This window comes from Nuphar pumila, chromosome 1, assembly GCF_984573655.1.
Source record: "Nuphar pumila chromosome 1, dmNupPumi1.hap1.1, whole genome shotgun sequence".
NCBI classification, from domain to species: Eukaryota; Viridiplantae; Streptophyta; class Magnoliopsida; order Nymphaeales; family Nymphaeaceae; genus Nuphar; species Nuphar pumila.
In genome coordinates, this window is record NC_143249.1 from 35,860,522 (window position 1) to 35,884,530 (window position 24,009).

A 24,009-nucleotide genomic window follows, 5' to 3' on the forward strand; every position below is an offset into this window, starting at 1 on the left:
TTCTTTCTAATTCCTGACAATTCAGGTATATGCACAAACATGTGATTTCTTAGATTGTTTACATGACAAAAAAATATTGGCTTAGTAATGCTTTTACTCATAACTTGGAAAAATACTTAAATCTATGTCAACATTATGAAAATAAAAGAAATCTCTTTAACTTAAAGATGGTTAGTAATCTGAATATTGTAATAATTGCAACAAATATGACTGGTCTGGTCTTCTGATGTTTCTATTTAATATGAATGCCAAAGTTTTTTTTTTAGTATCTTCCAAAAACTCTAATATCCTGGATTGTGAGAGACTATAAACATTGGTAATGGTCTAGAACTTTGGCTCATAATGTAGAAGAATTAGCTATGTGCATTCAATAGGTTAATAGTTTTGGTTCCTACTTTTCCTACAATGGATGGATGACTATGGACTAAGCTTTTATACTTTTAGATCTTAGTACGTGGTTGTTTATATTTTAATTATACATTTATACGTGCGGTGAAATAGTTATTATCAAAATATGTTTTTGGATTTTGCTTAATATTGTTATCGATGTCATGGTTTATTTATATTTTCTTTGGCATATATCCTCATGTTTTTTTTTACTTAGGAATATAAATATAATATAATAAATAAATAAATAAATAAAATTATAAATATATATGACTTTTGCTGATAGTTTTTTCATTTTGTTCTTATGTATATACTATTTTACAATTTTAATGTTCTTTTCTTTTTCTTGATTTTCTAAAGTTTCTGGTTTTTAATTTAGAACATGTTATGAGTTGATATGGTATAATTTACTTGTATCTTTTGCTTAGGATATACAATGTAGTATGATCTTTATGTTAAATTGTATCACTCCTTGTATATATATATATATATATATATATCCAGATACATATATATACCATATATATATGTATATGTATCTATCTTCATATATATATAAATATATACTTATCTTCTCCTTTATGTAACCCCAGGGGTATTTCTGTCTTTCTTTCCATTTTACGCATATTCATACTAATGAATATGATTGTAATTATTTTTCATTTTCTTTTCTTTTTCTTTTTCTTTTTATCCTTTTCTTTTCTTTCTACCTTTTTCCTTTTTTGACCAAGTCAAACTTGGAGGGGGTCCAACACTAGACGTTGGACCCCTCCAACGGTTAGATTTCTAACCATTGGAGGGGCTCCAACATCTAGTGGGAGCCCCTCCAAGGCATCCTCTCTATTATAAATAGGGGAACCTCCCCTCTTAAATGTATGCTTTTTACTTGGAGCATTGTTCTCTTTTTTTGTTCAATAAAGATTATTTATTTTTGCATTTGTGCTCTTCATTTGTACCTTTGTATACATTGTTGTTCAAGTAGTCTTGTGCCCTTGTGCACATATCCCTTTGTGGTGGTTGTGCTTATAGTGCACATTATCTCTTTTGAGATATTTTCACATGGTATCAGAGCGAGGCTTATAGAAGGAGAGCTCGATTTTTCTTGCTCTCTTGGAGGTTGCTTAGAAGATTGTGTCCTCTCATCTTGCTCGTTTGAAGATCCTTGGTGGTAAGTTTTTTTTTTGGAATCTTTCTCTCTTGATTGCTTCTATGGGGGAAAAAGATTCTCATTTATCCCTTGGGTTCAAATTAAATGGATCCAACTACCATGTTTGGGCCGGCAACATGAAGGCTCACATTAAGGGGAAAGGCCTTTGGGGATATGTCAAAGACACCATTCCCGAACCTAAAATCATAATCTTTGAAAATGGTGAAATTAAGGTTCTTGATGGTGAAGAGAGAGAAAAAGCTTTCGAAGAATACAACAAAAAGCATGAAGAATGGGAGATGAAAAACTATAAAATTCTTTTATGGTTTTTCTCTTCCGTTGAAATAAGAATAAATGCAAATATATTGAAATTCAAGAAAGCATTTCAAGTATGGGAATATCTTGAAAGAATGACTTGTCCCATAAATACTCTCTCCAAAAGAAGGCATTAACCCTTCAACTATGTCACAGGGATTCGGCTAGCAGGGTGCTGCACCCGCGTCGACGCGACTCGATGCGGGTGCGGGTGCGGTCAACCCGATCTTGGGTGCGTTGACCGCACCTAGGGTCATTTCGGTTCATATTTTTTTTTTTAAATTTGCCCTGTGGAATGGGCTGCGGAATTTAAAATTTTTTTTTTGCTGACAGTTGCTTGCTGCTGCTGTTCTTGTTTTATAAAGGGGCACTTGTGTCCACAACAGCTGGCGAGCTTTGTTGGCATCCCATGCTATTCCTGCCTCCAAACAATTAATTCGTAGCATTGGAAAACATACTGTTAACATGGAAATGATGATCTATCTTCCTCAAAAATTAAAACCAAAATTCAAGAGCCTTTTGAAGTCTTTATCCTTCAACCATCCAAATCCTTTTTCATCAAGGATTTTCTCTCTCCATAATAAATGATAATGGTGGTGGTAGCCTTGGTGGCTATTAGTATTTACTTTTCTCCTGACGAGATGGGTGCTCTAGCCGTAGCCTTGTGTAGACCTCTCTTTTCCACATGTCAAATCCAATAAATTTCTTTTAGCTGTCATCTGTGTGCAACTGTATATAAAATGAAATTTGAAGAACCCTAGACAGTGGCGTGGCAGTGGAGCCGTAGGCCTCGTGAAGACTCTCTCTCCAACAAACCACATCAAACCTTTCACTTATATTTTTTTTCGTGAAGACCAGGGAGTTTCAGACATGATTGAATCATGACAGTCAGCAGAACGCAGCAGGTTGGGTCGATCAGATTGCCAATCCTTTCGGTTCATCAATTTTGTCCCGTTACGCCAAAGTACACAACAAGTAGAACGTGGGTAACAAGTCTTCAAACAAACACACCAGCAAAAAAAACTGGACCCCCGACCCGCGCCGGGGGAACCCCCGACCCACGCTGGGGGAACCCCCAACCCGCGTCGGGGGAACCCCCGACCCCCTTCTATATATATATTACATTTTTACCCCTGCCGCACCCCCGCACCCGGGTTTTTTGGAAGTGCCGAATCCCCGCACCCGTACCCGCATCCATGTGACATAGCCCTCCAATAAGGGGAAATGTCCATTAGAGAATATTTTGCCGAATTGTCTACTATTTAGGATGAACTTGCTCTCCAAGAACCCAAATGGAGCAAGGAGGCAATTGGGATGAGACACAAACAATTAGAAGATGATTATTTCTTTAACTTTTTAAACGGGCTTAGACCCGAGTTCGAACAAACTAGATCCTCTCTTTTGTCTTCTTTTTCTTCCCTTCCTCTAGAAGATGTTCTTACCAAATTATGTAGAGAGGAAACTAGATTGAGAATGAATAAAACCAGTCAAAGTGTGTTGGTCGTTCCCTCTAAAGATGAGGATGAGGGAGCTTATGCCGTTTCAAGACTGGGGAATAATGTAAAAACATATAAACCCCCTCATTTCAACAAAAATCAAGGAGAAAGAGAAAATGATGGGCAATATGGAAGAAGATACTATAGTAAAATCATATGCCACTTTTGCAAAGATCCGGGACACATTAAGCCAGTTTGTCCTAAATGAAAAAAGATGGTGGCTATGTCTACAACATTCCAACCAACCAAGGAGGAGAGACCATCAACTTCCAACAATGCTTCATTGTCTCTAAATCAAATCATGGAAGCTCTTCAACCTCTCCTCATGAGATCCGTTTTGGGAGCCGCCATGTCAACCTTCTCTCCCCCCGGTAAGACTCTTTGGCTCTTAGACTCAGGTGCATCCTTTTATATGACTCCAAATGTTTTTACTCTTTGTAAATTCTCAAAAAATTTATCTTCTTTCGTCTCTACCGCGGATGGGGCTTCTCTTGAAATAAAAGGAATTGAAGATTTTGAAAATCAAAGTTTTTTTTATCCCTAAAGTTAGATTTATTCCAAAGTTAAATTTAAATTTGCTTTCGGTCTCTCAACTATCAGATCATAGGTGTGATATCAAATTCTCATCAAATAAATGTTGGATACAGGATCGCCGGTCCAGGAAGTTGATTGTGGAAGGCTCTAGGAAAGAAGATCTATACTTTATGAAATTTCTCCAAATTCCTAAACACTCTTTTTGTAATGTTGCCCAATATAAAGATATAAATGTTTGGCATAAACGCTTTGGGCATCTAAATATTGTCAAGCTTTCTTATTTGCATTTTGCTAAAAATCTATGTAAAGACAACTTCAATTGTAATGATTGTATTCTTGGAACAACGAGAAGCTTACCTTTTGGACAAAGAACCATGTTTTCAACTAAGCCCTTTGAAATTGTGCATTCAGATGTATGAGGACCGGCACCCGTAGTGTCTAAGGGAGAGTTCTCGTATTATCTTATTTATATTGATGATTACTCAAGATATTGTTGGATATATTTTCTCAAACATAAACATAAAGTTTTTTCTACCTTTAAGGTTTATTATATGATGATACAAAATTAATTTAATAGTAAATTACAAATTCTTAGAACCGATTCTGGAGGAAAATATCTTTCAAACAAATTTAAAAGTTATATTGAAAATAATAGGATTAGTCATCAAAGATCTTGTCGCAAAACACCACAACAAAATGGTTTAGCCAAACGAAAAATAAACAGATAATTGAAACTACAAGGACCTTGCTTATTTCTCAAAAAATTTCAAAAAGATTTTGGGCCGAAGCGGCTCTCGCATCGGTCTATCTCATAAATTGTCTTCTATCTAAAAACTTGAATCAAATATCTTCTTTTGAAATTTTACATCAAAAAGAACCCGATTACAATAGACTAAGAATTTTTGGTTGTAAATGTTTTGTCCTCATCGACAAAAATGATAAACTATCTCTCAAAGCTATTCCTTGTGCATTTCTTGGATATTCGGAAACACAAAAAGGATTTAGGTATTATGATATCCAAAATAACAAATTATATGTTTCAAGGAATGTGACTTTTTTGAAAAATATAAGTGGTTTTGAAGAAAATAAAACTCATGGAGATAATGCCTATTACTCCTTTTTATTTGAATTATTATCTAGAAATGAGGATCTTTCTAGTGATGATGAAATGAACGATGATGGTCGTATAAGTGAAAGTATTCCTCTACCAATCCAACATGAAGAAGAGACAACCGATGAACCAATTACATATACGTATAGAGTTAGAAATACCTTTAAAAGTGCAATAGAAAAGTATAGTGATCTTAGTGAACCTTCACGAAGAACCAAAAGACCTAGGAGGAATCCTTCTAGATTTATATCCAATGAGTCCTTTTTTCCAAAATATAGGGCATGTTTTAGTGCCATTCATTCGTATAAAGCACCTATAAACTTCGAAGAAGCAAAAAAAAGAATAGAGTTGTGGGATGCAATGGATAACGAACTTAGAGTACTCAACAAAGCCAAAACTTGGGTTTTTCAATATCTTCCAAATGGAAAGAAAATAATAGGATGTAGATGGGTTTTTAAGGTCAAAACCAAGAGTGATGGTACTCTTGAAAGATATAAAGCCCGTCTTGTTGCAAAAAGACATAGTCAAGAGTACGATATAGATTACGAAGAAACTTTTGCTCCTGTTGCGCGAATGATCACCGTAAGGTGTTTGATTACTATTGCATCTATTAAAAAATAGAACATACACCAAATGGATGTTAAAAATGTATTATTAAATGGAGGACCTAAATGAAGAAGTTTACATGGATGCTCCTCCGGGCCTGAATATACCGAAGGGTAAAGTCCTTCGTCTTCAAAAAACGCTCTATGGTTTGAAACAAGCCCCCAAGGCTTGGTAGGATCGATTTAACGAAGTAATGGTTCAAAATGTATTTGCTTCATGCTATACTGACATTGCTCTGTTTGTCAAAAGGTCTGATGCATGAATTGTTATTTTACTGCTATATGTTGACGATATGTTGATAACAGGTAGTGATATTAAGGGAATCAAAAATATCAAAAACACTCTAAAAGAAAGATTTGAGATGTCAGACTTAGGGTATCTGACATATTTTCTAGGCATTGAGGTTGCCTATTCTCACAGAGGCTATTTTTTGTCTCAAACTAAACTAACATGCGAGATTCTTGACAGGTCAGGCATTACAGACGATAAAATCTGTGAGACTCTTGAAGTTGTGGGATCAAAAATAAAGATTGATGATGGGATACCTTTGGAGGATCTCACTCTCTACCGACAACTGGTGGGGTCACTAATGTATCTGAGTATCACAAGGCCAAATATCTCACATGATTTGCATACTACAAGCCAATTCCAGCATGCTCCTACATCTGTTCACATGGGGGCCATTCTCAGAGTTATCAGATACATAAGGGGTACAATAAATAACGGAGTATTTCTTTTCTCATCATCTAAATTAGATTTAATTGCATATACTGACTTTGATTGAGGAGGTGACCCAAATAACTGCCACTCCACCACAGGTTTTTGCATTTTTTTAGGTGAATCCCTGGTCTCATGGAAATGCAAGAAACAACAGAAGGTGTCCTTATCATTTACGGAAGCAGAATATCGAGCCATAGCGTCTACAACCATGAAAATTGTCTGGATTCATCAATTGCTACAAGACATGGGAATTCAGGTTCAAGGGCCCACGAAATTATATTGTGATAATAAGAGTGCAATCTATATTGCTAAAAATCACACATTTCATGAGCGCACAAAGCACATTGAAATTGACTACCACTATGTTAGAGAAGCATACTTGCAAAAGGTTATAGATCTTTCCTACATGACTTCAGAATACCAGTTGACAAATTTCTTCACTAAGGCGCTCTGCTCTCTCAGATTCAACTTTCTTCTCGGCAAACTTTCGGTCATTGCTCCCTAAGTTTGAGGGAGGGTGTTAAATTGTATCACTCCTTGTATATATATATATATATATTTATATATATAAAGCAAGATACATATACATATATATATATATATATATATACATATACCATATATATGTAAAAGTATCTCCACCAAGATACTAAGATAAAGACCTTAATATTCTTGATAATAAACCCACCACGAATGCACAATAAGAACACTTTAGAACACTTGTGCACAAAGGCACAACTCACAAATAACCCACAAATGCACAAAGGCATAAAAACAATGGAATCAATTTATTAAACACTTGGGCTTTGACTCAAATCCATGAAGAAATACAAAGGGGAGAGCCCCTATTTATAACCACAAAAAGGAGCCTTGGAGGGGTTCCACTCATAGACGTTGGAGCCCCTCCAACGGTCACAAATGTGACCATTGGAGGGGCCCAACGTCTATTTGAGTGGGCCCCCCAAGGTACCTTTTGGTACAAGAATTAAAAGAAATAAAAAATAAAAATAAAAAGAAAAATAAACTAAATTACAATCACATTCATAAAGTGAATGTGCGTAAAACATGGGAAAAGACTAAACTACCCCTACGACTTAAACAAAGTAGAAATATATATTATATATATATAATAAGTAGATATATATGTATTACCTTATATATATAAAATATATATATATATATATATATTACATTAAATGATTAGGTACATATTTTAACACCCCCCCTCAAACTTAGGGCAGGATGACCGAGAGTTTGCTAAGAAGAAAGTTGAAGCACGGTGCACACAAGGCTTTAGTGAAGAAGTCCGCCAATTGATATTCGGACGTGACATATGGAAGGTCAATGGTTCCTTTGAGATACGCCTCCCGAACATAGTGACAATCCATCTCTATGTGTTTGGTCCGCTCATGAAAAGTGTGATTTTTAGCAATATAAATCGCACTTTTGTTGTCACAGCAAAGCTTGGTAGGCCCTTCAATATTGATCCCCATGTCTTCCAGCAACTGACGAATCCAAACAATTTCCATGGTAGTGTAATGAAATATGCAGAAGAATCCAAGAATGCTAAAGCATTCACTATGTCCCACACGGACAAGTGCAACAAGCACAAGAGAGGAAATCCACTAAGGGATATACGAAGGGCCTTATAAAAAGGCTACACACATGAAAAATAATATCACTATTATTGAAGAGGAGCTCTCAAGAGAAATACATCATACAAGGGGGGTTCCCCTTATTTATAAGAAAAGGAGACCAAAGGGGCTCCCAATAGAGTCGTTGGGAGCCCCCAACGGTCACAATTGTGACCGTTGGGGGCCCCAACGACTCCATTGTTGGGCCCCTTTTCGGTATCCAAAAAAGCATTTAAAAAACAAAAATAAAAAATAAAAAACAGTGAAATAAAAGAAATAAAACAGTACCCCTATTGGGTACTTGTGAAAAGACCATAATACCCCTATCGGGTATTATGGTGAATATACATCTATATTTATATATATATATATATAGATGTATTATTACATATTATTACATATGTTTTAACACCCCCCTCAAACTTTACGGGGGAATGACCGAAAGTTTGCCAAGAAGGAACAAAAAGCGAGGAGCAGGCATGGCTTTGGTAAAGAAATTTGCAAGTTGATATTCTGAAGTGACATATGGCAGTGTAACTGTTCCCCAAAGATATTCATCACGTACATAATGACAGTCCATTTCAATATGTTTAGTCCTCTCATGAAATGTGTGGTTGCTGGCAATGTAGATGACACTTTTGTTGTCGCAACAAAGCTTCGAAGCACCAGTAATTTCGACTCCCATATCTTGAAGAAGACTTCGAAGCCACACAAGCTCCATTGTAGTAGTTGCCATAGCCCTGTATTCTGCTTCAGTAGAAGACAATGAGACTTTCTACTGTTTCTTGCACCTCCAAGCAATTAGCGAATCTCCTAGGAAAACACAAAAGCCAGTAGTTGAGATTCGATCATTTGGGTTTCCTCCCTAGTCAGCATCAGTATAAGCCAATAAGTCTAAGGAAGAGAGTGAGGATAGGAATAACCCTTTAGTCAAAGTATTTTTGATGTATCGAATGATCCGGAGCACAACACTCATATGCACAGATGTAGGAGCATGCTGAAATTGGCTTGCAGAGTGCACAACATGAGCAATATTCGGCCTGGTGATAGTCAGATAGGTGAGGGAGCCTATGAGTTGCCTGTAGGGCGTAGGGTCATCCAGCAGAACTCCATCCTCCAGTCGTAGTTTAGCATTGATAACCTCGGGAGTCTCCACCTTTTTGTTATCTGAAATCCCAGATTTGGAACATATGTCTGCAGCAAGCTTCATCTGTGACAATATATACCCTCGAGGAGAGTATGCTACTTCTATACCAAGAAAGTACCTGAGAAAACCCAGATCAGACATATCAAAATTATGTTTTAACATATTTTTAACATTAAAAATACCACTTTCATCATTGCCAGTGATGATCATATCATCAACATAAAGCAGAAGGATGATGATACTATTACCTGCACGTTTAACAAAAAGAGCAGTGTCAGTATAACATGAGCGAAATCCCAATTGTAACATGATAGCACTAAATCTATCATACCAAGCCTTGGGGGCTTGTTTAAGACCATATAAAGCTTTTAATAACCGAAGAGTTTGACCTTGGTTAACACTAATTCCCGACGGAGGGTCCATATATACTTCTTCATTCAACTGATCATTAAGAAAGGCATTTTTAACATCTAATTGGAATATAGGCCATTTCTTAGATGATGCTACCGCTATTAAAGTTCTAACGCTTGTCATGCGAGCCACGAGAGCAAAAGTCTCCTCATAATCGATGCCATACTCTTGGGAGTATCCCTTAGCAACTAATCTAGCTTTATAACGTTCTATGGAACCATCGCTTTTTGTTTTGACTTTGTAGACCCATTGACACCCTATAGCTTTCTTATTTGGAGGAAGGTGAACTATTTCCCAAGTTTTAGCCTTATTTAAAACATCTAGTTCAACTTTCATTGCTTCAACCCAATGAGATATATTTTTTGCTTGATTATAATGGGAAGGTTCATAGTAAGAATGCAAGGCTATTAGACAAGCTCTATAGTTAGGTGAGAGAGTTTCATATGAGACAAACCTATTAGGTGGAATTGATTCTCTAGAAGAACGCCTAAGAGAGGTTTCTTTTAGGGGTTCATTGAGCCGCAAGAATTTTTCTAAAGCACTAATAGGTTGGGCTTCCTCACGCCGAGTGTAAACTTGGAGATTGTCACCATTAGTTGGTGATACATCACTATCATGAGAATCATGAGTATTTTCTAAAACTTCTGGATGACTCAAAGAGTCATCATTTGAATCTTCTAAAAGATCATTGATAAACATATAATCAATTTCATTTGGTTTTTCCAATATTTCAAATCCATTTTCATCTTCTAAAAAAGTCACATCTTTGGAGACAAATAATTTATTGTTTTTATGGTCAAAGCATCTATAGCCCTTTTGATTTTCACCATACCCTAAAAAAACACATTCTATTGCTTTAGGTGACAATTTATCTCTTTTATGTAAAAGAACAAAGCATTTACACCCAAAAATACGAAGACGATTGTAGTCGGGTGTCATATTGAAAAGTTTTTCATAAGGATAGATATTGTTTAATTTTGATGATGGCATCCTATTGATTAAATAGGTGGAGGTTAACACGGCTTCGGCCCAAAAACTTTTAGGAATATTTTTAGAAATGAGTAAGGATCTAGTGGTTTCCAAAATATGTCTATGTTTTCTTTCTGCTAGACCGTTTTGTTGAGGAGTTCTTGGACAAGATTTTTGATGACAAATGCCATGTTGTTTTAGATATGATTGAAAATCATTTGATAAGTACTCTCCACCCGAATCGGATCTAAGAATGGATATTTGACTTTGAAATTGATTTTGAACTTTTGCATGAAATTCTTTAAAGAAGTTTAAAACTTCCGATTTAAAGTTAAGAAAATAAATCCATACATATCTAGTATAATCATCAATAAAGGTAACATAATACGAATAACCACCTTTGGATAGAACCTGAGATGGTCCCCAAACATCGGAATGCACCAATTCAAAAGGTCTTGTTGTCACAAAGGTTCTAATAGGAAAAGGAGTAGACTTCATTTTTCCAAAAATGCAATCTTTGCAATTGATATCTTTTTCTTTACAAAACTTGTGTCCAAAAGGAAAAAAATACATTTTAGAGTAACTTGGATGTCCAAGCCTTTTATGCCAAGTTTCAATATTTTTGTCTTGGACATAAGTACAAAATGAGGTATTTGGAAGCATTAAGTTATCCATAAAATAAAGGTCTCCCTTCCTATGGCCTTGCCCAATCCGCTTCCCGGACCGGAGATCCTGCACAAAGCACCCTTGGGATGAGAAAGATATTTCACATCCATGGTCGGCTATTTGAGAAACATAAAAAAGGTTAAGATTTAATTTTGGAACTATTCTAACTTTTGGAACAAGGAAATTTTGAACATTTTTAGAATCAAGAGTTCCAACACCATTTATTTTGAGAAAAGTTCCATCGGCCGTAGAGACACAAGATATTTTTGAATTGGTGTGCACATTGGTTAATGCATTTTCATGAGGAGTCATGTGAAAAGAGGCTCCGGAATCTAAAATCCAAGAGTACGTACCAGGAGGTGATGATGAGGCAATGGCGGTACCGGAGGTGGAAGAAGTAGCCTTTAGTATTTGTTGGAGAGCCAAGGAAATTTGTCCAAGAGTATCTTTGAGATCCCCGTTCTTGCCTTCATCTTCTTTGGTGGATGATTCTTCAACGGAAGCCACCTTTGGCTTGAATGCTCCATTTAGCTTTGGGCAAACGGGTTTAATATGCCCCGGCTCATAACAATGATGACATATAATCATTTTTCTTCCACCACTCCCTTGCTTACCAAAATGAGGTGGTTTGTATGTTTTGACATGATTGCCGGGTTTAGATACGGCAAGAACTTCATCAATGCTTTTACCCATATTATGCCTAGTCTCTTCTTGAGTAATCTCGACAATAGCCTCTTCTAAGGGAGGAAACGTAGATCTATGGAGGAGTGAGGATCTAACTTGTTCAAATTCGGGACGAAGCCCAAATAAAAATTGAAACAATCTATCTTGTTCCATTTGTTTTTGTCTTAGTACCACATCCTCCATAGACACCCATTTAGGCTCTAATAGAGCCAATTCATCCCACAAAGGATTTAGAGCACTATAATAGTCTTGTATGCTCATGTCACCTTGTTTTGTGGTTCTCACTTTTTCTTGCAAAAAATAAGCTCTTGCAAGATCCTTTTGGGTAAACATACCCTTCATAAAAAACCAAGCTTCATTTGCCCGGCGGAATTTTGCAATATTTGCACATACCTTAAGTTCAACATTATTCATAAACCATGCTAGGATTTTTGCATGGTTGCTCTCCCAATCTTCCATTTGGTGATGATAATCTTCAATAGCCTTGAGACGAGCATCGCCTTCAAGTGCTTTCTCTTCATCTTCTTCCATCTTTGTGAGCTTAAGTTGGGGTTCCGGAACGGTTCCCATTACATAACCCCAAAGCTTCTTGCCTTTGAGATTATTCTCCATTGCGGATGCCCACATCATGTAATTTTTCCCATTGAGCTTGAATGATAGATCGATCTTGACTTCCATTGCTACAAAATTTAGGTGTGAGAGAAAAAAGGAAGCAAAGAGATACACGATTTACCTTAGAAGACCGTATGGCTCTGATACCATGTAATGAAATATGCGGAAGAATCCAAGAATGCTAAAGCATTCACTATGTCCCACACGGACAAGTGCAACAAGCACAAGAGAGGAAATCCACTAAGGGATATACGAAGGGCCTTATAAAAAGGCTACACACATGAAAAATAATATCACTATTATTAAAGAGGAGCTCTCAAGAGCAATACATCATACAAGGGGGGTTCCCCCTATTTATAAGAAAAGGAGACCAAAGGGGCTCCCAATAGAGTCGTTGGGAGCCCCCAACGGTCACAATTGTGACCGTTGGGGGCCCCTACGACTCCATTGTGGGGCCCCTTTTCGCTATCCAAAAAAGCATTTAAAAAATAAAAAACAAAAAATAAAAAACAAAAAACAAAAAACAGTGAAATAAAAGAAATAAAACAAGTACCCCTATTGGGTACTTGTGAAAAGACCATAATACCCCTATCGGGTATTATGGTGAATATACATCTATATTTATATATATAGATGTATTATTACATATTATTACATATTATTACATATGTTTTAACAGGTAGTAGTCGCCATGGCACGATATTCGGCTTCAGTTGATGATAGAGACACCTTTTGCTGCTTCTTGCATCTCCACGAGATCAATGAGTCTCCTAAGAAAACACAAAAATCAGTGGTGGAGTGACGGTTATTTGGGTCACCTCCCCAATCAGAGTCAGTATAAGCGATTAATTTTAACTCAGAAGAAGAAGATAGAAAAACTCCCTTATTAATAGTGGTCTTTAGGTATCTTACGACACGTAAGATAGCACCCATGTGAACAGAAGTTGGTGCATGCTGAAACTGACTTGCAGTATGCACCGCATGTGAGATATCTGGTCTGGTGATACTTAGGTACATCAACGATCCTACGAGTTGCCTGTAGGGAGTAGGATCGGAGAGAGGAACACCATCATCAATCTTCATTTTAGCTCCTACTATAGTAGGAGTTTCACAAATTTTATCATCTGTAATACCTGACCTGTCAATAATCTCAGATCCAAGCTTAGTTTGAGACAAAAAATATCCTCTATGAGAGTATGCTACCTCAATACCCAAAAAATAAGTTAAGAAACCCAAGTCAGACATTTCAAACTTATCCTTTAAAATGGATTTTATGCTTTTAATCCCTTTAGAGTCACTCCCAGTTATAAGCATGTCATCCACATAAAGTAGTAGAATAACAATCCCTGCATTAGATTTTCTAACAAACAAAGCAGTATCAGTAAAGCAGGATGAAAAACCATTTTCTAACATAACAGAGTTAAACCTATCATACCAAGCCTTGGGACCTTGTTTTAAACCATAAAGTGCTTTCCGAAGACGAAACACTTTTCCTTTAGGAGACTCCATTCCAGGAGGAGCATCCATATATACTTCTTCGTTTAGATCTCCGTTTAAAAACGCATTCTTAACATCCATCTGATAGATGTTCCATTTATTGATTGAGGCAACGGTTATAAGACATCGGACAGTGACCATCCGAGCAACCGGGGCAAAGGTCTCCTCATAATCAATCCCATATTTTTGACCATATCCTTTTGCAACTAAGCGGGCCTTATATCTCTCAAGAGACCCATCACTCTTAGTTTTGACTTTAAACACCCATCTACACCCTATTGCTTTCTTGTCTTTAGGGAGGTTTTGAAACTCCCATGTCTTTGCTTTCTTTAGGGCTTCAAGTTCATTGTTCATAGCGACTATCCATTCCGGACATTTTCGTGCTTCCTCGAAATCCCTAGGTTCTATGTAAGAGTGAATGACGCTTAGACAGACTCTATATTTCGGTGAAAATGACTCATATGAGATGAACCTAGAAGGGGGTCTTCTTGACCTTTCGGTCCTACGAAGATTTTCTTCACTCGAAGGGGTAGGCTCACTATCATATCTTTCGAGGGCACTTCTAAAAGAATTCCTATCTCTATGAGAGTAGGTTATAGGATCTCTATGTGATTCTTCATTGATGTGTTGAGGAATCAAAATGAGTTTCATTATTATTCAAGTCATTTTGATTTGTTTCATCATCACTAGTATCATCATCTTCAGTTAATAAATCAAACAGAAAAGAATAGTCTATATTCTCGTCATTAGTTTCAAGTTTCTCGAAACCACTAACATTTTCCAAGAAGCTTACATTTCTGGAAACATATAGTTTATCACTTTTAGTATCATAACAGCGAAAACCTTTATGAGTTTCAGAATAACCAAGAAAGGCACAAGGAATGGCCTTAGGGGAGAGTTTGTCATTTTTATCAGTAAGGACAAAACATTTGCATCCAAAAACCCTTAACCTGCTATAATCAGGTTCTTTTTCGTATAATTTTTCAAATGTGGAAATTTTGTTCAAGTTTTTAGATGGAAGTCTGTTTATGAGATAGACAGAAGTAAGGGCGGCCTCTGCCCAAAGTTTTTTCCGAATATTTTGTGAAATGAACAAAGTTCGTGTTGTTTCAATAATGTGCCTATGTTTTCGTTCCGCCAACCCATTTTGTTGGGGAGTTTTAGGACAAGACTTTTGATGGAGAATTCCATAATTTTCAAGATAACTTTTGAATTCATTGGAAAGATATTCGCCACCCGAGTCGGTTCTAAAATTTTTTAACTTTCTATTGAATTGATTTAAAACCATCATATGAAAGGTTTTAAAAGTTGAGAAAACTTCATGTTTAAGAAAATATATCCAACTAAACCTAGTGAAATCGTCCACATAGATAACATAGTATGAGAAACCTCCCTTAGATATCACCGAAGCTGGACCCCATACATCGGAGTGAACAATTTCAAAAGGTCTTGTTGTAAACATAGATCTTTGAGGAAAAGGGAGACTTTTCATTTTTCCAAGAATACATTCATTACAAACAAAATTTTCATTACAAAGATGCTTAATAAAGTGCAAATAAGAGATTTTAACAATGTTGGGATGACCCAATCTCTTATGCCATACATGAATATCTTTGTTTTGAACAACATTACAAAATTGATCCTTGGGAATTTTAAGAAAATCAACATAGTAGAGGTCGCCTCTCCTAGAGCCTTCCCCAATCAACTTCCCGGACTGGCGATCCTGTATCCAACATTTATTAGAAGAAAACCTTATATCGCAACCATGGTTCGAGAGTTGAGAAACAGAAAGTAAATTTAAGTTTAATTTTGGTATAGACGAATTTTTGGGATAAAGAAGTCTTGTTTTTCAAAATTGCCCATTCCTTTAATTTCAAGAGGTGTTCCATCCGCCGTTGAGACAAAAGATGGAAGAAATTTTTTAGAATAATCAGAAAGAAAACAAGGACTTGGAGTCATATGAAATGAGGCATCAGAATCAAGGAGCCAAGATGACTTACCGAGAGAGGATGAGGATGACATAGCGGCTACAGAAATGCCTCCTTTGAGAATAGGTTGAAGAGCATCCACAATTTGTTGAAGCGAAAGAGACTCATTTGATGACGAAGGTCGTTCTTCTGATTGGGATGCTAAAGCCGCGGCAAGAAATTTCTTCCATTTAGGACAAAGGGGTTTGATATGCCCCGGTTCTTTACAAAAATGGCAAGTTAATTTGCTATAGTCTCTCTTGCCATATCGATCATTTCCTCCTTGCCCTTGATTCTTGAAATATGGAGGTTTGTAGGTTTTCAAATTATTTCTGGGTCTTGACACGGCATTAACCACTTCATAATCACTTTGAGAAGGGGTAGCAAGAATACTCGGGTTATTTTTACTAATCCCCATACGTGTTTCCTCACCACTTAGCTTGGTGATGACATCTTCAATAGAAGGGGATGTGAAAGCGGATAGGAGAGAGGACCGAATTTGCTCAAATTCGGGTCTAAGACCATTTAAAAAATTAAAAAATCAAAAAATCGATCTTCCTCTAGTTGCTTGTGTCTTAATTCAATAGCTTCTCTGCTCCATTTTGGTTCGAGCATAGCAAACTCGTCCCAAATAGATGATAATTCGGCAAAATATTCCCGAATAGACAAATCATTTTGTTGAAGAGTCAAAGCTTTCTTTTGGAGATAATATTTGTGTGATAAGTCCCTTGAAGTATACATTTTTTCAAGGTACAACCAAGCTTCGGAGGCCCTTTTAAACTTAATGATGTTGGCATTGATCTTGGTTTCAACGGACGAAAAAATCCAAGATAAAATTTTGAAGTTCTTCATTTCCCACTCATCATGCTTTTTTGAATTTTCTTCAAGGGCCTTTTGTCTATCTTCACCTTCAAGAATCTTAATATCCCCTTTCTCTATGATAGAAAGTTTGGGTTCGGGTTCCGATATGGAACCTTGAACGTATCCCCAAAGGCCTTTCCCTTTGATATGGGCTTCCATATTGCCGGCCCAAACATGATAGTTCGAACCACTAAGTTTAAACCCAAGGGAGAAGTGAGAGTCTTTTTCACCCATTAGACAGATAAGATGATAGAAAATAATGTGTACCTTAAGAGTTTTTCCAACTTTTCTTGACAAAAGTTGCTTCTAAAATATCCCCCGAAGAAGATGATATACTTCAAAACTTCACTTACTTGAGGGCGCGATTACCGAGGTACTTCACAAGTGGCGGGATGCACTATCCTCCTTCTTCAACGAGGCTCTGATACCATGTAAAAGTATCTCCACCAATATACTAAGATCAAGACCTTAATATTCTTGATAATAAACCCACCACGAATGCACAATAAGAACACTTTAGAACACTTGTGCACAAAGGCACAACTCACAAATAACCCACAAATGCACAAAGGCATAAAAACAATGGAATCAATTTATTAAACACTTGGGCTTTGACTCAAAGCCATGAAGAAATACAAAGGGGAGAGCCCCTATTTATAACCACAAAAAGGAGCCTTGGAGGGGCTCCACTCATAGACGTTGGAGCCCCTCCAACGGTCACAAATGTGACCGTTGGAGGGGCCCAACGTCTATTTGAGTGGGCCCCCCAAGGTACTTTTGGTACAAGAATTAAAAGAAATAAAAAATAAAAAATAAAAAGAAAAAGAAAAATAAACTAAATTACAATCACATTCATAAAGTGAATGTGCGTAAAACATGGGAAAAGACTAAACTACCCCTACGGCTTAAACAAAGTAGAAATATATATTTTATATATATAATAAGTAGATACATATACATATATATTAATATATGTATATGTATTACCTTATATATATAAAATATATATATATATATATATATATTACATTAAATGATTAGGTACATATTTTAACAATATATGTATATGTATCTATCGTCATATATATATATATATAAATATATTTATCTTCTCCTTTATGTAACCCCCAAGGGTATTTCTGTCTTTCTTTCCATTTTATGCATATTCATACTAATGAATATGATTGTAATTATTTTTCATTTTCTTTTATTTTTCCTTTTATCTTTTTCTTTTCTTTCTACCTTTTTCCTTTTTTGACCGAGTCAAACTTGGAGGGGGTCCAACATCCAACAGTTAGATTTCTAACCGTTGGAGGGGCTCCAACATCTAGTGGGCGCCCCTCCAAGGCATCCTCTCTATTATAAATAGGGGAATCTCCCCTCTTAAATGTATGCTTTTTACTTGGAGCATTGTTCTCTTTTTTTGTTCAATAAAGATTATTTATTTTTGCATTTGTGCTCTTCATTTGTACCTTTGTGTACATTGTTGTTCAAGTATTCTTGTGCCCTTGTGCACATATCCCTTTGTGGTGGTTGTGCTTATAGTGCACATTATCTCTTTTGAGATATTTTCACACTTTAGAGCATCCTGCGCACTTAAAAGGGGGAATATTATGCCAATCCATGCTATCTGTGATTCAGGTTTAGATTTATGAGGATGGGATATTGGGTACTTTTTCTATTAACTTTTATATCTAGATGTTTAATTTTTTTTAAGGCCAATGATTGGTCTTTGTGAAAATTGTGATGCTTGATTCACTTGACATGCCAAGATATTTGCTCACTTAAACAGGAAAAGTAATTAAAGTAGTTCTTAGTTTACCTTAAGTTTGAAGCTTGATGTCATGGACTATTGAAGTTTGTTGAATGTGAATATGGACTTTCATACAATAATATTCTATTTCAGGTCTGATTTGGAAGCTGTTTTAATTTCAATTCATGAAACTATTTTTTCTTCGAAATGTATAAAGAACGGGTGCAGTTCATCTGCGGATATTATGGAGGCACTACTAAATGCTGCAACATTTTCTGTAGAAGTCAGGGACGTTGGAGATACCATGTCTTTTGATGATTTTAGGAATTGGTGCAACCTACTCCCATCAGTGAGAAAGTTTCTTGGTGGCTTGTTAACTGCAAACTCAGGTACGTGATTTGAATATCCATTTGGCTCTTTCTGTTGAATAATCCATGTATATTAATTCTGGTTATAAGCATGACATTTTAAGATGGCAGCTATGAAGTTTCACAGTTTCGTAGACAAGAATATTTCAAGTTCCTTTTCAGTTTTGTTGTTTCAAGAAGGGAAGGTTGGGATATATGTCCATAAGCCACTTTAATCAGTTGAGATCATAGTCACAAATATCGGTATTAGCTATTATCTCAGTGAGGCTATTTCTCTCGATATTATAGGTTTAGTGATAAATTTTGGGGCTTAAAAAATATAAAAAATAAGTAAGAAAATATCATGATTAGACAAAAAACACATAAATGATAAAAGAAATAAGTAAAAAATGTAAAAGAAAGAAGAAAAACTTATTTAAAATGCAAAAAATAAATAAAAACAGTAAAACTAATTGATAATATCGTGATAATATCGTGATAATATCATGAAAATATTGTGATATTATCAAATTGGCGATATTTTACCTATATTATTATTTTCTGAATTTACAGCGATAATATCATGATATTTTGAATATATTGCTGATATCTGTGACTATGGTTGAGATGCATTGTTCACAAAGTCAGCATAAATAAATAAATAAATAAATAAATAAAAATTATATATCTATATACAACAACAACAATAACAACTACGCCTTCATCCCAAAACAATTGGGGTCAGCGATATGAACCAAAAAAGAAATTCATTTTGGGTGTTCCACATGAATCCTTTTTCTCCAATCATTTCTATCCAATGCCATGTCCTCGGTGAGGTTCAAAGCATTCATATCCTTTCCTATCATCTCCATCCAAGTCTTCCTAGGCCTACCCCGACCTCTTTTAACTAATATATTTTCCCATTTCTCCAACCTTCTAACTGGAGCATCATTAGGCCTTCGCCGAATATGTCCAAATCACCGTAAACGATTCTCTCGCATCTTATTCTCAATGGGTGCAACACCTACCTTCTTACGTATCTCCTCGTTCCGAATCTTATCTTTTATTGTATTTCCACACATCCATCTAAGCATCCGCATCTCAGCTACACTCATTTTTTGAATATGATGTCTCTTGGCAGCCCAACATTCCGTACCATATAGTAAAGCAGGTCTAATAGTCGTCCTATAAAACTTTCCCTTCAACCGCAATGGCATTCTACGATCGCACAACACTCCAGTTGCACTTTTCCATTTCATCCACCCAACCTTTATCCTATGATTTACATCTCCATCAATTTCTCCATACTTTTGAATGATGGATCCCAAATATTTGAAATAATCATTCACCGGTATTTCTTGCTCACCAAGCTTCACTACACTCCCATCACTACTTCGTTGCTTACTAAACCGACATTCCATATATTCAGTCTTACTCTTACTCAACTTAAAACCTCTAGCTTCCAATGTCTGTCTCCATAATTCTAACTTAGCATTAACCCCAGCTCTAGACTCATCAATCAAAACAATATCATCAGCAAACAACATACACCACGGTACATTTTCTTGAATTGATCTCGTAAGCTCATCCATCACTATCGCAAATAGGAAAGGGCTTAAAGCAGATCCTTGATGTAACCCAACCGTTATCAGAAAATTGGTTGTCACCCCTCCACAAGTGCGGACATTGGTTACTACTCCTTCATACATATCTTTAATTATACTAATGTACTTGAGAGAAACACCTTTCTTCATCATTGTCCACCAGAGAACGTCCCTAGGTACTCTATCGTATGCCTTCTCTAAATCAATAAAAACCATATGCAAATCTTTGTTCCTTTCTCTATATCTTTCAATAAGTTGTCTAAGAAGGTGTATAGCTTTCATAGTTGATCTTCCAGGCATAAAACCAAATTGATTCTCCGATATCGTGACAACCTTCCTCAACCTAGACTCAATCACCCTCTCCCAAAGTTTCATAGTATGACTCATGAGTTTTATACCACGATAGTTTGTGCAATCTTGTATATCACCCTTATTCTTATATAAAGGCACCAAAGTACTCTTCCTCCACTCATTAGGCATCTTATTTGTTCGCCAAATCAAGTTAAAAAGATTTGTCAACCATTCTAAACCTTTCTCTCCCAAGCATTTCCAAGCCTCGATAGGTATACTATCTGGGCCAACTGCCCTTCTTGATTTCATTTTCTTCAAAGCCTCTGCAATTTCTTTCTTTTGAATCTTGCGCATGAAGTCACGATTTATCTCATGAAAAGGAATGGAGAAGTCTCCAAGATCTTGAGCATGACTATCATTAAATAGCTTATCAAAATAATCTTTCCATCTCTCCTTAATCTCCCCATCTTTGACTAAAACCCTTTGCGTTTCATCTTTGATACATCTAACCATACCCAAATCCTTCGATTTCCTATCTCTCATCTTTGCAAGCCTATAAATATCCTTCTCGCCTTCTTTGGTATCCAACTTGTCATAAACCTCCTTATATACCTTAGCCCTGGCGTTTCGAACAACTTTTTTAGCTTCCTTCTTTGCTATCATATACTTCTCTAAATTCTCATTATCACGACTCTTACTTAGATTTCTATAACACTCTCTTTTTACCTTAATAACTAATTTGACATCCTCGTTCCACCACGATGTATCCTTACCTAGTGGTGCACCGCCTTTAGACTCACCCAATACCTCCTTAGCCACTTTTCTCATGCCACCCGCTATCTTATTCCACATTGATTCTGAATCCTCCTCGAGACACCAATCAGCTTCCTTAACTACCTGCTCTACAAACATTCCTTGTTTAGCTTCTTTCAGTGCCCACCACTTAATTCTAGGATCTATCCTATGTCTATCCCTTTTGCGGCATTGTCTAATTCTAAGATCTAAAATTAAGACTCTATGTTGTGTAGCTACACTTTCTCCTGGTATAACCTTACAATCGATGCAACAACCCCTATCTCTCTTTCTAAGTAGGAAAAAATCTATCTGACTCGTATTAACCCCACTTTTAAATGTTACTAGGTGAGACTCCCTCTTCCTAAACCAAGTGTTTGCTAAGATCATATCATAGGACAAACAAAAATCTAAAATCCTTTCTCCACTTTCATTTCTTTCTCCTATACCATAGCCTCCATGGATACTCTCAAATCCATCCCTACTAATGCCTACATGTCCATTAAGGTCACCGCCGATGAAAAGCTTTTCTCCATAAGATATCCCTTGTACTACTTCATCTAAATCTTCCCAAAATTGATGCTTAATGGAATCATCTAAACCTACTTGAGGTGCATAAACACTAATAATATTAATAATATCCGTACCTAATACTAATTTAATAAGTAAAATTCTATCACCCTTCCTACGGACCTCAACTACATTATCTATAAACTGACGACTCATAACAATCCCTACTCCATTCCTATTCCTATTTATTCCTGTATACCAAATCTTATATCCCCAAGGTTCTATCACTTTTGCTTTCTCACCTACCCATTTGGTCTCTTGAAGACATAAAATATCAATCTTTCTCCTACACATAACATCTACTAACTCTACCAACTTACCAGTTAAAGACCCTATGTTCCAAGTGGCTAACCTAATTTTATGGTCTTGGACTAACTTCTTTACCCCCACCCGTCCAACAAAGTGAGGGAACCCTTGCCTATTTGACACCACACCCGGGCGCCGGTGTGACGCGTCGCTTCTGGGCGATGACCTAGCAACCCTTGCCCATTTATCACTGCCTCCAGGCCTAGAGAGTACAGCGCGTCGCTCAGTAGGGAACGGCCCAACGAAATTCTCATATTGGTTCATTTTCATAGGGTATGACAAAGTTTTTATGCTGGCTGTCACAGGCCTACCGCAACCCTCCTCCTTTATCCAGGCTTGGGACCGGCGGTGTATAAAAATTATATATCTATATATATGGGGAAAATATTGGCTACACTCATAGGTTCTGGAGCCCCCCTAGCTGAAACTCATAGGGATAGGTTGTGTAGATCAATCTGACTCCATAGATGTGTTAAGCATAATCCAAATAGTAGGACTCGACCCTTGATCATGTTTTCTCAATGTAAAAATATGATTTTTTAAGGGTGAAAATTCAGTGCATGGTATGCTGTTGATTTTTCAACCCCCTCTGAAAATCCTGCATACATGTCATGGAAACATGATCCAAGGGCTGGTCCCTAAACCAAAGATGTAGATCACATCTGGAGGATCTGACCTACAAAAAAATTTAAAAGTGACGTTAGCCAATATTTTCCATATATGTAAATGCAAATAAATAAGTGTATTAAATATAAATATAAACAGTAATATAAATATAAATATGTATGGGTGTGTACGTGCATGTATTCTGCACATCCATGTGCAGTTATAGGTGGGTGGGAGGGTGTGTGTGTGTTGGTGCATGCACGTTTATGCATGTGTATGTGTGTATGTGTATGCTTGTGCATGTGTGAGCACTTTTTATTTTGTTACATACTGATTCTATTCTAGTGCTGCTTGAAACTTTGACAATGTCAACTTTTTGATATGGCAGTTTGTGGCCCACTTGTCATTGTGTTATTTTTATTTTTCATATTTATTTAAGAAAACTCTAGATATCCTGCTAAAAGCATTTCCTTGGCATACTTATTCTCCCCAGGGAGTTTAGGTTCTCAAGTACCTCTTCTGTTGTATTCGGAAGATTTATGTTCGGTACTCATTATGAGGGAAGAGTATGCATGGCATATTGGTGGGGCACTCTCTCAACATGAGTTGAAGGAATGGAAGCTTTTGTACCATAGTGCAGTTAATGGCCTGAGTTTCAATACTTTCCTGGGCAATATATTGTAAGCTCCTTTCATACTCATCAATTTCAATATGCTTGCAACATTGTTGTACATGCTTTAAACTTATACATGATTAGCTGGTTCTATGAATGTTGATTTTGAATAGTGCAGAAATGGATCCAATGATTTATGACTGATGACAAATGAATACATAAGTTTAGTAGCTTGAGCCAGCTTGAGCCAGCTTGAGCTAGTGTTGAAACCATTTACTCCAAGACGAACTTGGGGCTTCAAGATGTATGGGGTGCATTGACTGCAATAGGAGGTACCACTTTATATGAGTTTAAGTGCCTTAG

General features: G+C 36.5%; 1 protein-coding gene across 2 annotated transcripts in view; it reads left to right on the forward strand.

The window, feature by feature from the left end:
- The window catches only part of LOC149848682 (TLD-domain containing nucleolar protein), an 86,980-nt gene that overhangs the window by 14,331 nt on the left and 48,640 nt on the right, over positions 1-24,009 (forward strand). Inside the window, exons 5-6 of one of the 2 annotated variants that reach the window (XM_089996876.1) lie at positions 18,671-18,906; positions 23,527-23,713. In XM_089996876.1, the coding sequence (XP_089853002.1) occupies positions 18,671-18,906; positions 23,527-23,713 (423 nt within the window). The remainder of the gene's footprint in view (positions 1-18,670; positions 18,907-23,526; positions 23,714-24,009) is intronic. The other variant, XM_089996880.1, reaches the window with a different exon arrangement.